The sequence below is a fragment of the Corvus cornix genome, chromosome 11, assembly GCF_000738735.6.
Source record: "Corvus cornix cornix isolate S_Up_H32 chromosome 11, ASM73873v5, whole genome shotgun sequence".
In the NCBI taxonomy this organism is placed as follows: Eukaryota; Metazoa; Chordata; class Aves; order Passeriformes; family Corvidae; genus Corvus; species Corvus cornix.
Genome location: NC_046341.1, coordinates 6,615,222 through 6,627,420, shown reverse-complemented (window position 1 = coordinate 6,627,420; position 12,199 = coordinate 6,615,222). Strand labels below are relative to the sequence as shown.

Sequence of the window (12,199 nt, the reverse complement as noted above, 5' to 3'; positions counted from 1 at the left end):
CACTGTGTTTACCTCAAGTGTTCCACATTTTTACAGCCAGCCAGAACCTCCAAACACTCAAGGTCCACAAGACATCCTGCAAAATCCAAACAAGTCAAATCCTGGCCCGAGTTTATGACAAAAACCAAAGCCGACATGTCCAGAGTTGTCAGTCTAAAGTTTTTAAACTCATACTTGAAATTCAGCAGGCTCCCAATGTGCTGGGCTACATCGAGGTTTTGCGTTTCAAAGGTGCAGTGGCAGAGCTCAAGGACCTTAGGCCCTGTCAGATGAGTGGCTGCCAGTTTCTTGAGAGATTGCAGGATCACATCCTGCTTTTCCTGCACCCACGCTTCATCTTGCTCTGCTAGCAGCATCAGAAATGTCCTACACTCTTTTGACGACAAGCCCGAGAGAAATATGTGAAAACTCTCCATAAACTCAGTCTTTGTCTCATTCTTTAAAGTCCATTTTGACTTCAAGAAGAACTTCTTCTTCAAGTAATTCTTGTCCACCCTCCTACTCACCATGAGACACAGTGCTGCAAAAAACTCCTGCAAGCTCAAGTGCACAAAGGCATAGCCAACCTCTGGGCAAGTGCCACTCGTCTTCACCTCAAATAGAGTCAGCAATCCATGCAAGGAAGCAAATTCCTTCACATCCTCGGGAATATCATCAACATAAAATACAAGTTTCTTCTCTTCCAGGCCTCTCAGTGCAAGATCAAACAGACCCAAAATGGCCTTTTTGTTACAGTTCAGCTGAGTCTCCTCATCGCCCGCGCAGTCTCCCTGCTGTTTGTTTAGGAAGATGAGAAACATTTTGATATAAAACTGTGTCATAGTCTGGGGAAGCTCCACACTCATCTGGTGTTTAAGGAGCAAATACTCCAAGCAGATGCACACAATGTTACACAGAGCAGGGATGAAGCACATGCTGAGGAGCTTGGTGTTGTTCTTCACATGAGCAATGGCTCGTTCTCGGAATGAATGCTGACGAAAATAGTGGCTGATATATTCCTCAACCTTCTTATGGTCAAATCCCCAAATTTCTGCCAACACACCTACTGTACATAATAAGAAGTCAGGTAGCCTCTTAGGTCGGCTGGTGACCAGCACTGTGCAACCAGGCAGGAGCTTCCCGTGACAAAGGTCTGCAAAGAGCTGGGCTATGGACATAGGGGAGGTAACAGCTGGGCCTCTCTTAGAGGAGAATGACACGTCCATGTTAGCTGCAAACTCATCCAGCCCATCAAAGATGATCAGTGTCTGCTGGGCATTCTCCAGAAGGTCCTGGAACACTGCATCAGGGCTGTCCTCTGGCTGAAGGAACATGTCAAACAAAAGCTCCTTCAGGGTCAATTTTCTTTTCAACAAATTCAGCTGCCGAAACTCAAACAGGAAAGTGAAGAGAAAGTGAGGTAGGACACCTTCTGCCCATTTCTGACAAATCCTGTGCATTAGCCTGGTCTTGCCTGTACCTGGTTTACCAAACAAAAAGACCACCTTTGTCGTGTCCGATGGGGCCTCACTACAAAACAGATCTGACACTTTCATGGCTGTATCTGCACATTCTTCTGGCTCAGGAGCACCTGCCACATCCTCTCGGGGTTTCTCTGTTCTCTCTTTTAAGCGGGGGACTTTTCTCTGATGAATGACAACGTTGACAAAGGCTTGGTTGAAAGGTGGCTGTGTTTGTTCCTGTGCTTCTGCTCCTGCTTCTCTCCTGCTTCCGTACCTCTGGCGGATAGAATCAATGAGGAGATGCCGGTACTTTGCAGATGAATCTGTGAGAGAAGACAACAGAGGGGGTATGAGGGTGAAAAAGTTAGTTGTGAGTCATTACAGATCCAAAATACCACTTAGAAACAATGGCCCTGATCAGAGGTTGCTGGGTAGAAATGACGAATTTTGAACTCATGAAAATAACCCTTAACTTTTCCTATTTTTGCACAGAGGCCAAAGGAGAACAACATTCAGGAAAAAGATGAAACAGCTTCCTATGAAAACTAAACCTTACTATCTCTAAGGTGAGAATTAGGTATCTGTGCATTATGTACATTATTCCCTGTTCACCAGCTCCCTCTTCACCCACGCTGGCCTCTTAACCCTGGAAGCTGATTTCTTGGGTGTTTCTGCAAAGATGTTAAATAGGTCCTTTCCAAAGAGGGAAGCCCAGCACAGCTTCTGGAACACCCACATACCCAGTCGTTGCTGTTTGGCATCCTTGTCACCCCCAGAGCTGCTGCAATGGCGACGGCGAGCAGACCCTGAAAATCGAAAGGTCAGAACCGTGTCAAAAGAGCATTTTGAATGGCAGTGTATTAAAGCTGGGCAAGACTCCCCAGCAAAGCATTTGGGCAGCTGAAGAGGAAAAATTGGACAGACAAAACTATTTGTAAACTCAGGCTGAGATTACAGAATTGCTTTTTCTGAGATGGGCCACCAGCACCTCACAGGTGAGTTTTTTTGTGGGCTGGGTGATGCACCTGCCTTGCTTTGAACACAAGAACTGCTTTGTTATCCTGGGGAACGTGGCAGGGAATATCTGCTTCTGGGGAATGCAGGGCCCACAGATTCCCAAGGTTGTTCATGGTGGTTAATTCCCTGGTTTTTTATGGTGCACTGTCAGATGGCAAGAATTGCCAGAGCTGAAAGAGGCACGTCTTTCTTAACTGGTCTTAGTAAGATTCAGCACTATTTTCACATTTCCATTCCACCAGCAACTGGCAAGACAGTCTCACTAGGACAGCACAGCAGCTGGCAGCAGTCTGAATGCAGAGCAGAGGTCACTTTTTCCTTCTTGTTTTCAAGATCTTCAATCTGCCTGTGACACACAAGACAGTGCCATGTGACATTTGCAGTGCTGTGACTCGGAAGTCTCTGAGCAAAAAGCAGAGGCAGAAGTGTCTCTTCATGATCTGCACCAACTAGGAAGTTCCAAATTCAGCCCTGAAGAAAACCCTACTATCTGTTATTTTAAGCTCATATTTTGACAACTCTGGAGTGGTTTCCGCTTGATCAATGCCTGAATAATTTTTCTGCTCTTTCTTTAAAAGCCAAACCAACTTCCTCCACCTACCAATGAACTGACCACAGTAAAAGTGCAAAAAGCATGGGTTTTGTAGAGTGGGTGGGAGATTCTTGCAGAGAAACTAAAATGAGAGAGTTCCTTAGCAGAGGGCCAGCAAGGCTTTTCTGAAATTCAGGGAGGGAAAACAAAAACAGGGGAGGTTCACATGGAAAGCACCAAGAACAGAACAATGACACATGAAGTTGCAGTGGTTTCTCCACACCTTGCCAATGCTGAGCAGCAATACTTGGTGTGTTTGTAGCCCTGCCCAGGCCATGGGCAGAGAAAATAAACTCCAAGAGCACAGTGCCCCAGGGTCTGTTCTGGCCTTACCTTTTGGCACAGATGACTGGACTCTTGTATCTGTGGATGCTTCTTCTGTCTGGCTGAAGTTGCCTAAAAGAGTTGAATGGGAAATTAGATATGGTTAATGTGAGCATTCTGCTCTTGAAATTTGGCATGCTGCTGGCCAGAGACAAAAGGTGAGCAGCTTGCAACACAGACAGTGGCACAAACCAAGACTCAGTGTGAGGGATGCAAACATCCAGGTTTCAGGGTCCCCATCTGATGTTTTCCTTTCAGATTGCTCTAAAGTACAGGTAAATTCTGCTTTCAAAGGAGGAGAAAAACAACTTTTCTCTCTGATACAAACAAACTCAAGAGTATGGGCAGCTTTGGCTGGTCTGAAACCACAATGTGGCCCAAAAGGGAAGCCCTACTTTCCTGCTCCTGAAAACAGGGTTTTCTGTGAATAAACCACTGGCAGAGTCAGCAGCCCAGTCAACGGCCTTCTCTGACTCTCTGCACGGCTCAAAGCTGCCACAAAACCCCCTCAGCATAACCAGAAACAATTCACCTTCAGAAGGATTAGTGATGCTCAGCTGTTACTACAAAAGTTAAACAAGCATAAGCCAGCTCCATAACCTTAAGAGACATCTTCTTTTATGATATGTCACAGAATCAAAAGGCTGAAAACTGTTTCAGCTTCAGTCCTGAGAGAAATCCCCCAATGGTCCACATTCCCTGTTGCTTGTCTGGTCTTTGCCCTGTTTCATATCTCCCAAAATAGCTGCTGCTGCAGTTAGTCACAAAGGCTGGATCCACCCAACTGATGCAACTCATAAGAGTTACTGCAAGCAGGATGTGAAAAACAGTACCGTTGAGAAGGTATTATCCTGTCAGACTTCATGCAGAAGAGAATTTATCACCAGATAAAGCAACCCACTAAAGGAGGGGCACAGCTTACCTGGTGCCACAAGCCCTCACAAGGGAGAGCGTGTGCACAGTCTGTAGTTTGCAAGATAACACACACTGACTGTGGTCCTTATGAACTGCATCGTTTTCTCTAAAGCCTCTGCTAATGAGAGATGTGGGGAAGTGGTTTTGTGTGGTAATTTTAAGACTTCTGTATTTCTTGCCTTTCTGGATCAGGAAAATTAAAAAATAACGATTAAAAGTCCACAGAACAAAGATATTGTAGTCTTTTCTCCTTCAAATAAATCCATCCAAAAATTGCCTCCCAGCTTTATTGGAGATGGGGGTGCACAATTTTTATTGGTTTAATCTGTTTATGTTGGGAGGTTTTTTAACCTCAAATTACATTTCTAAGCCAGAAGTTGTGCTTCCAAGAAAAACAAGGCCATGCAAAATGAGGGCACTGGTGGTCTCACTGCCTAGACTGGGTGATGGTGATGGGTGGCCAAGGTGTTGGCGGTGTTTGCTCAGAGGAAGCTGGCCTGACCTCTCTTACCTTCTCCTGCAGAACTCATGAGCAGGATCTCCAGATCCAGGGGCAGGTCATACTCCATGCAAACGGACTGTGCAAAGTGTTTCCAGGCAGCAGGACCAGCCTTCTCCAGCAGGTCAAGGAGCACTGAGGCTTTTTCTTTGTGGTCAGTGATGCCACCCAGGCTCCTCAGGGCCGCCTCGGGGACAAAGGGCTGGGAAGTCATGAGCAGCCAGTCGGGACAGTGACTGAGGAACTCCACGAGCTGGGGGCGGGCTCTTGCTACAGCTGCTCTCAGGTCTAGATCGTCATCCTGAAATGGGGGCTAGAGGGGTGAAGACAAAGGGCAGCAATGGGCACAGGAGCACAAGATGTTCACCCACACAGCCCTTCATGGCTTTATCTGCTTTTCTACCGCTTCGCCTAACCCAGAATTTCTTGCCCTTACTCCCAGAGTATCGAGTAGAGATCTGAGCCCAGTCATGATGGTGCAAGGCTGGCAGTCCTTGTCTGCACAGTGCCGGACAGCAGGACTGGGAAGGACAGGAGCAATCCATGGCAGTCTCTCTGGCACCAGCCAGGGAGAAGCTGTTGACATTGGTATTGCTGCAGCGGCCATCAGCCAAATATAACATCCCAAGCATCTCTCACATGTACCAGGACCTCTGGGGAGGTCAGGGATGTTTTTGTTATCATTCAAGAGTGCTTACACAGAGTCAAGGCTTTTTCTGCTTCTCATAACACCCTACCAACAAATAGACTGGGGATGCACAAGAAGTTGGGAGGGAACATAGCCAGGACAGCTGACTTCAACTGGCCATATGGCATCATACTCAGAATATAAAGCTGGGATAAGAAGGAGGAAGGCAGGGAGTTAGAGTGATGATGTTTGTCTTCCCACATCACCATTACATGTGATGGAGCCCTGTTTTCCTGGAGATGGCAGAGCACCTGCTTGCCCATGAGAAGTTGTGAATGAATTCCTTGTTTTGCTTTCCTTGTGTGTGCAGCTTTTGCTTTACCTGCTCAGCTGCACAAGTTTGTGCAGGACTCCCCTGCACAAAGGGCTCAGGTAACTGTTCTTGCTGCTCATTCTTTGGGGAGGAACAACTCATTTCTGCTTTGGTGACAATGCCACCTCCATTCCCACTTCCTTCCCACAAAGCCATGCACAAAATCTCCTACCTGCATTGTGGTGTAATCAGTCTCCTTCCAGCTGTCAAGTGCAAAGGTGGCTTCTGCTCCATATTCTAACAGAGAATCAATCTGCTAGAGGCAGTCTCAGCACACAGACACACCCCAGTATGTGGGACATGCCTCACTTGGTGCAAATGCCTGGGGATAACAACAACAGAGCTTGATGTAGACATGCCAGGCCATGGAAATTACGTGGGTCACAAATCTAAAAGCCCTGCCTTTGACCCAAGGGTCAGCTGTGATGTTTTTCATCTCTTCTCACTCGAACCAGCAGTGACCACAAAGTTTCAACATTTGAGGATTCACTCCTGGTCTGATGAAAATGCAGGACTGAGCCTTGTGCCCTAGGATGCAAGTGAAGACAGCTTTAGAGGAGCATGTCATGGGAATCACAGCTTTTCTGGTGTCACTGCCTGATTTGAGCTGGGCTATGCCACTCTGCTGCTCTTAGCCCCTCCGTGGAAGCTGATGCAGAAGCAGCAGCATCTTGCTCAAGTCAGGCAATCAGTCACACCAGAAAAGCTGTGAAAAGCTGGTCCTCTGAGACTACACAGCTTTCACAAAAGAGTTTCAAGTGTAGGGGGCTGAAAATGCCCCCAGTGTCAGTGCCAGCTCCCCACCTCTCAGCAGAAATGGCGAAGGGAAATTTCAGCCTGCCCTGCAGCTGGTGGCAGTTGGTGTCCAGCCAGCCTTGCCAGAGGGAAAGGGAAGAGGAGCACGATCACCATCTGGCACAGCTGCAAACATCCTGCAGCAGGGTCCCAGCCTGGCTACAGCAGCATCAGGACTGTGCTGTGTCCAGCAGACAGAACCCTACAGGGATATTGAAACCCACATCCAACTACAACTACCGTGTTTGCAGATATGCAACCACAGGGAGAAACCTCCAAGCTCCAGCCCCCCACCAGCTACCTGTGTTTCACTTGGACAGAACAGGCCCTCCAGGTCCAAGACTGCTGCACTGTGTGTGGTGAGGGAAAAGCTCCCACGGTTGCCGTAACACCCAAGTTTAGGTGGGGGGGGGGGGGGACGGGACAGTGACCAGTCCAGTTCAGCAAAAAGTGCTGAGTGGAAACATCGTGTTGGGTCATATGCTTTCATCCCCAACAGGGATGGTGCACATGGTGCCATTCCCCAGCAAGTGCTGTTTTCTGAGCAAATGTGTTCCCAAGCCAAGGGCAGCGGCCACCCCACCACAACCAGGGTGGAGGCACATGGGAGTCATGCTGCAGAACTCACCTGCTCTAGTGCTCAGTCCTCACTCCCCAGACAGGCTCTCCTCCACACTGACCATTCATGTATTCAGTAAAAGTACAACAAACCCCTTGGGGCTTTTATTTTTGCCACCTTTTTGATCTGGCCAAGGAGCAAAGTGGGAGATTTCTATGGAGCCAAGGGAAGAACTCAAAACAACAGAAGGGCACTCTGATGGAAAGAGTCAAGACCTTTCTGTCTGAGCAGAGACATCCCCTAATTCATCATAAAGTTATGGTTGTGCTGGAGCAGAGCCATGCCACTACCTGGGGCACATTGCACTCAGGGAACACCTCTCCACATGGCTGCTGGGCATGGCATGCACCCAGAAGCTGAAGACAAAACAAAAGAAGGTGCCAAGTTGGAAAACTGGAGGTAAAATTGGTCTAGACATTTGTTCCACTCATGTTTAAGAGGATATCTCTTCCCTCTTCGTCCATCACCACTTTCTGCCCTCTCTGTGCCACCTCTTTGAACAGCCTTGGATGTTTTGAGACTGAGGCAAACTAATGCAGCAAAGGGATGCGACCCAAGCGCTACAGCAGGAGGCTGGATGGAAAGCATCTAATCCACCTCCTCTGTTCCTGTGCTCCAAAAACCAAGCAGACATCTGATAAGAGCAAAGCTTGTGGTATTGTGCACTGTTCTACTCAGACTCTTCAGGTCAAAGCTGGTTCCTATACAGCATACACTGTTACAATACGGTATCAGTGCAAGAAAGACTTCACCCTGTTCCCATTCCAGATCAGACTTTCAGGATAAATTATGTAAAAAGTGAGGCAGCTCTTGGACCCAGCAAAATGTGGGTAAACCCCCACAGCTTTTAAATATTCTCTAATGCCTGTCATTTACCCTTCTTGCCTGTCATTCACTATTCTAACAAAAACAAGAAATATGGTCCTGGTGAAATGATAAAAAAATGGGGCTTAGCTATGATCGGTTTTGTCCTCAGGCTGTCAAAAACTGTTGTCAAGCATGTTGTCAAAAACTTAAATTCTGAACCTTACTGGAAAGGACTCTGCAAGTTTTCATTCAAAATGTTTTATTATGAGGTTCTTTTTATAGCCTTAATCATACAAATAAAGGACTCTAATAGTAACACATGCATTTAAAACAAAGAAAAAAAGTTTCAATTAACTGGAAAGTTTGAAAGAAAACATTTAAGCTTCTCAAACTTAAACAAACTGAAAATTAACAGGGCTTCCTGCTAACCAAACTCCATTTTCCAGTAGGCTTATCAGTTAAGCTTTGGGAAATTTCATTTTACATTTCTCCAGCAAAAAAACAGAAATCTGTAGACAGCAATGTCCTGACCTTATTCCCCTGATGACCAAGAACAACAGACTTAATAAAGCCATATTAAATACATACATAAATGAATGAAATCAGACCTTAATGCCAATGAAGACTGAAAGCCACTCAGACAAAGAGTAGACTCATACAAATTAATGAAAGACTCATATTCAAAAACGAAACAACACTGAAAAGTTCGTTGAAAGCTCAGTGACACCGCACAGCTCCTGTGCTACTGCTCTGCTCAGTAAGATCATCAGGAATGACTGGCAGTTACCTTCAGTAAAACACCTCTGACCCCAAAATGAAGCACGAAAACCTCCCAAGAAAAGCCAGAACACTTTTCAGCCTTCACCTTTGTGCTTCAAATGCAAAACCATCTTTAAAACACTTTGCAAAATTTAATTTTCTCTCCACAACTTGGCATTTGCACCATCCCCAGCCACAAAAAATTAAACTGAAATGTGAAACTCCCTGTTGCAAATCTATCAACTTCTTGCCTGCTCTGGGGGCACAGGGTACTTACTGGAAGCCCAGAAAGAGAGCCCCAGCACCAAAATCAGTGTGGGGGTCACCAAACAACCAAGCTGGAGGACAATATCCACTGCTTTAATTTCCCCAGGTGCTAACCCAGCACCATCGCGAGACTTCGAAGTCCTTCTGTGCCTTTTGGGACCTGATGAACAAAAGACTGAGCAAAATGAAAGTAAAATCATTCAGGAATTCCCCAACTAAAAATTCATCTGCAGTAAAAAGAGAGAAATGAGCAAAAATATCCAGTCAGAACAGAAGAAGGGTAATATGCTCTTCGTGGAGTAAACTCGGACTTGGTTTTGGTTAAGGCACTTGCAATGAGAATATTTCTATTTACGTGCATAAATCTGATTATTCTGGCACACGGGGAAATATTTAATTCCCTCTTCCATTATATCTAAGAGGATAAAACAAGTTGCTTTTCCTTTGGAATGAAGACAAGGTTTAAGTGAAATTGTAGCAGATGCGAATGATTTGATAAAAGATCCTATGTCTAGATAGAGCTGTGTGTGCAGAGATCTCCAGATCTAGCAAGATGGGCGGCACCAAACAATGAAATGTTACTACTATTGCTCTGAAGGCCAGGGAAGTTGTATTGGAAAACCAGAGGGAGCCTGCAGCCGAGTTCCAGAGAAGTCAAGAGGGCACACTGCGCTGTGCCATAATCACTTATCAGAGAAGAAAAAACACCCAGGTCCAGCAACACCTGTGTCTGCGGGCAAAAACACTGACTCCGGTTGTCCTGCCTTGAGCACAACGCAGGGAGTGGGGGAGCTCTGGGGAACCGGGAATGGATGGAGGAGCCGGGGGTGACACCTACCAGATTCTGCCCCACTTTGCCACCTCCCAGCCCGCCTCTGGTCCACCCTGTGCCTGGGAGCACAAGTCACCTGTTCGGCTAAAGTTTGGACTCGATGGCCTTGAAGGTGTTTTCCAGCGTTCAACATTCCGTTCCCTATCCCGGCTTTTCCCATAGGATATGAACGCCTAAGAGCTGGGGAGCAAAGAGCCATACCCCCAGTCCCCAAACCCTCGTGGGGCTCGCAGCAGGACTCCCTCTCCCCGTCCCTCCCCGCGGTGCCCAGCGCGATGTCCCCGTCCCGCCGCGCTCACCTGCCCCGCTCCGTCCCGCCGCGGCCAGCCCGGGACAGCGGCAGCGCCGCGCTCGAAACCGAAACCAGAGCGGCGAAGCGGCTTTGCCGGGAAACCACGTGGGGCTGCCGAGCGGCCCGGCACTGGCATCGCCCCCGCTCCGGCATCGCCCCGCTCCGGCATCGCCCGCCCGCATCCCCCTCGGCATCGCCCCGCTCCGGCATCGCCCCCGCGGGAGCTCCCCGCCGGGCTGGGGAGGAGCGGCGGCCGCCGGGGATGGGGAAAGCAGCTCGGGACCCCCGTGAAGGCAGCGGAGGTCTCACCGCTCCCCCCTGGAATAGTTTGGAAAAGACCTCTGATATCAGCGAGTCCGATCATTAAGCATTGCTATGTTCTCTACTGAACCGTGTCACCAGGTGCCACATCTATACAGCTTTTGAACACTGTCACCTCTGCCCTGCACAGGCTGTCCCCCCTTCTGGTGAAGGCATTTTCCCTAATATCCAACCTAATTCTCCCCTGTTGTAACTTGAGGCAATTTGCTCTTGTTCTGTCACTTACTACCTGGTAGAAGAGACAGACAGAGCCCCACCTGGCTCCACCCTCCGTTCAGGGAGTTGTAGAGTGGCAAGGTCCTCCCTGAGCCTCTTTTTCTCCAAGCTGAATCCTCCCAGTTCCCTCAGCTGCTCCTCATGAAACTGCTGCGCTCCCGATCCTTTCCCAGCTCCACTGCCCTCCTTTGTCCCCATGGAAGGGCAGCCCAGTCCAGTCCCCACTGAATACCCCCAGAGGGGCAAGGCACCTCAAAAGCAGAAAAAAGGTGGGTTTTTTTCTGCCATTCCCTTTTTGTTAATACTCACTCCTCTAGTGGGGAGTGTCATTTAGGACAACCAAGGCGCTGTGGCTTGATAGAAGCCAAGTCCCATGGTCTTCAGCAGATATTGTCATGCAGGGAGTGAAAACACCTGAGCAGTGGTGGCTTTAGAGCAGGAGGGAACATGGACAAGCCCTTAGCTGGTACTGGAATAGTTGGCACTGAAATAGCTGGCAGAGGCAGTGATGGGAACAGGGTGGAAAGGGAGGTAGAAAACTGCCCACTATACCAGGGCTTCTTCCAGGCCACAGTCAGCCACACCACAGCATCACACCTCTGGTACCCCTCGGCTCCTGCTGTTGCATGGACACAGCTGGGTCAGACCTTCCTTGGCTGCCATGGAGGCACTGAGCCCCTTCCAGCCTCCTCCCCCACCAGCCTGGACGCCAGGACCACTGAAGGGATGTTCAGCTCAGCAGTCACGCAGAAGAAGGAAGTGCCTCTGGTGTTGCGGGTGAGAGAGGAGCAGGTCAGAGGGACCTGCCTCCTACCCCAGGGAGGACATCCATGGCAACACAGAGGGAGCAACCACCATGCCCAAGGAGCTCAGGAAACAGAGCCCATCCTGCTAGCAGCCTCTTTCTGGGACCAACTTTAATACTTTTATACTGCTCTGTGGGGGAGGAGAACATCCTCTCTACCTCTGTTAATGTGATCACCATTACAGGTGTTGGATTTGTCACCAAAGATCTCCTCCAAGACAAAAAAAGAGAAGCATGATCTGGTACAGGAAAATAACTCAGCCACTTGAGATAAATTATTGCACTGTAGTAGAAAGGAACAGGAACTTGCTGCCTGACTAGACACTTACACTTTCTCTTATAATCTCTTCGGTTTCCTTATAATTTTCATTGCTTTTCTCATCTTTGCTGTCACTGGCTCAACATGGGCATTATCAGTTTGGAGCTCTACACAGAGCCACCAGGGTCTGTAAAGAAATTACCCTGGGCACAAGATCTCTCTGTTATTGTACTGCACTGCAAATTCACATCCTGTTTACTTTTTTCAGCCATATCCAGGTCTTTTAACATTACTGGTTCTGAGCTTACTTGGAGTTTGGTAATATCATTTGACTTGCTGGATTCTGTCAACATCAGGAGACTCTTGGCAGAAGTGAAACCCAGAATGAGCACAAAAGGCGCTGTATTTCCAAAATGTAACAACAGAGATGCCAAAAG

At 48.0% G+C, this 12,199-nt stretch overlaps 1 protein-coding gene across 2 annotated transcripts in view; it reads right to left on the bottom strand.

Annotated features, from left to right (window-relative positions):
• The window catches only part of NLRC5 (NLR family CARD domain containing 5), a 36,214-nt gene extending 25,987 nt beyond the window's left edge, over window positions 1-10,227 (bottom strand). For both annotated transcript variants that reach the window (XM_039558543.1, XM_039558544.1), the window contains exons 1-6: window positions 10,169-10,227; window positions 5,963-6,112; window positions 4,802-5,102; window positions 3,385-3,447; window positions 2,183-2,248; window positions 13-1,765 (exon numbers count right to left, since the gene is read on the bottom strand). In XM_039558543.1, coding sequence (XP_039414477.1) covers window positions 13-1,765; window positions 2,183-2,248; window positions 3,385-3,447; window positions 4,802-5,102; window positions 5,963-5,968 — 2,189 coding nt within the window. In that variant the 5' untranslated portion in view covers window positions 5,969-6,112; window positions 10,169-10,227. The remainder of the gene's footprint in view (window positions 1-12; window positions 1,766-2,182; window positions 2,249-3,384; window positions 3,448-4,801; window positions 5,103-5,962; window positions 6,113-10,168) is intronic.
• Between the last annotated feature and the right edge of the window lie 1,972 nt (window positions 10,228-12,199).